This window comes from Austrofundulus limnaeus, unplaced genomic scaffold (genome assembly GCF_001266775.1).
Source record: "Austrofundulus limnaeus strain Quisiro unplaced genomic scaffold, Austrofundulus_limnaeus-1.0 Scaffold1, whole genome shotgun sequence".
Lineage (NCBI taxonomy): Eukaryota > Metazoa > Chordata > Actinopteri > Cyprinodontiformes > Rivulidae > Austrofundulus > Austrofundulus limnaeus.
Window position 1 is genome coordinate 4335440 of NW_013952403.1, and position 1656 is coordinate 4337095.

General features: G+C 45.8%; 1 protein-coding gene across 1 annotated transcript in view; it reads left to right on the top strand.

Annotated features, from left to right (window-relative positions):
• scyl1 (SCY1-like, kinase-like 1) overlaps positions 1–1656 on the top strand; it is a 13972-nt gene that overhangs the window by 4554 nt on the left and 7762 nt on the right. The window contains exons 9-13 of the mRNA XM_014006112.1: positions 141–254; positions 342–497; positions 597–785; positions 1152–1227; positions 1358–1558. Coding sequence (XP_013861566.1) covers positions 141–254; positions 342–497; positions 597–785; positions 1152–1227; positions 1358–1558 — 736 coding nt within the window. The remainder of the gene's footprint in view (positions 1–140; positions 255–341; positions 498–596; positions 786–1151; positions 1228–1357; positions 1559–1656) is intronic.

The window sequence follows — 1656 nt, forward strand, 5'->3', positions numbered from 1 at the left end:
ACACACACACACACACACACACACACACACACACACACACACACACACACACACACACACACACACACACACATTCTTGTTTAATATTTCCAGGCCTTGTTTAATTGGCAGCTGTAACGTTTGCTCTCTGCCCCCCACAGATGGAGCAGTTTATTCAGTATCTGAACGAGGCGGCGGTTAATTCTCAGATTTTTCCTCACGTTGTTCACGGCTTCACAGACACCAACCCTGCCATCAGAGAACAGACCGTTAAGGTACAGAGATTAGAGCTGAAATATGTCCCTGTTTCTGTTCACCTGACGGAACACTCAGTCTTTGATTTTTCTCCTCTGTCCCTGCAGTCGATGCTGCTGTTGGCTCCTAAACTGAACGAGAGCAACTTGAACCAGGAGCTGATGCGACACTTCGCCCGGCTGCAGGCCAGAGACGAGCAAGGTCCGATCCGGTGCAACACCACCGTGTGTTTGGGCAAAATCGCCTCCTACCTCAACGCCACGGTAAACAAACAATAAAAAAAAAAAACACGTCACCGTTTAGCCCGGCAAATGTTTTAACACGTAAATGAAAAGAAAGCTGTCTGTCGTTTCCTTTCCCAGACTCGAGAGCGAGTTCTGATTTCTGCCTTTTGTCGAGCCACTAAAGACCCGTTTCCTGCCTCCCGCTCGGCTGGCGTCCTGGGCTTCGCTGCCACTCACAACTATTACAGCGTGACCGAGATCGCCGGCCGAATCCTGCCCACCCTCTGCGCCGTTACGGTGGATTCTGATAAAAACGTCAGGGACCAGGTACAAAACTTTATAAAGCTTTTATGATGTTCCTGATTACTGGCATTACTTCTGCTCATTAAAAAGACTTAAATAATTAACTTGTAAAGTATTTATCAGTTAGAAAACTATGATCTTTACACAAGAAAAGGAATATTATAGTGATGTTTGCCTTCATGCTGTAACATGAAACATTAACCCTGCTAAACCTATTTGTTTTTGGCTTTAAAATTAAAACTCGTAAAGTTGCATAACTGAAGCTGTTTTATTGGTTCTTTAAATAAGTCAACTTAAAACAAGGAAGAGTCATTAATGTGACTTTCAGCTTGATTTCAGTTCATGACATTTCTGTTTCTGATTTAAGATTTATCTTTTTTTTCCGTCCAGGCTTTTAAAGCCATTAAGAGTTTCCTTTCCAAACTGGAGGCTGTTTCAGACGATCCGAGCAAACTGACTGAGATCGGTAAGAACCAAAGCTACAGCTGCGCCCCTCCATGTTTCTGTCTGTTAGGATTTGAAGAGTTTTTCTGAAGTAAATTCATCCCAAGAATCCAACGGTTAACTTTAAGCCCTTGGTCTTGTCCCTCCTGCAGAAAAGGACGTGGGCTCGTGCGCTCAGCCCGCAGGCTCCTCCTCCAGCTGGGCCGGCTGGGCCGTCACCGGCGTGTCCTCGCTCACCTCTAAGCTCATTCGCAACAATCCAGGCGCGGAGGGGGGCGCGGCGGCTGAGGGCAGTAGGCCAGCTGACACGAGTCCCACCGCTGGCGCCGATGGAGCTTCAGCCCCAAACAAAGGTATAATCATAAAAAAAAGCATCGGGTTCAGTAGAACAAATTAGGAAAATAAATCCCAGAAATCACTCTTAGAACCCAGATTATATTGGATTATAATA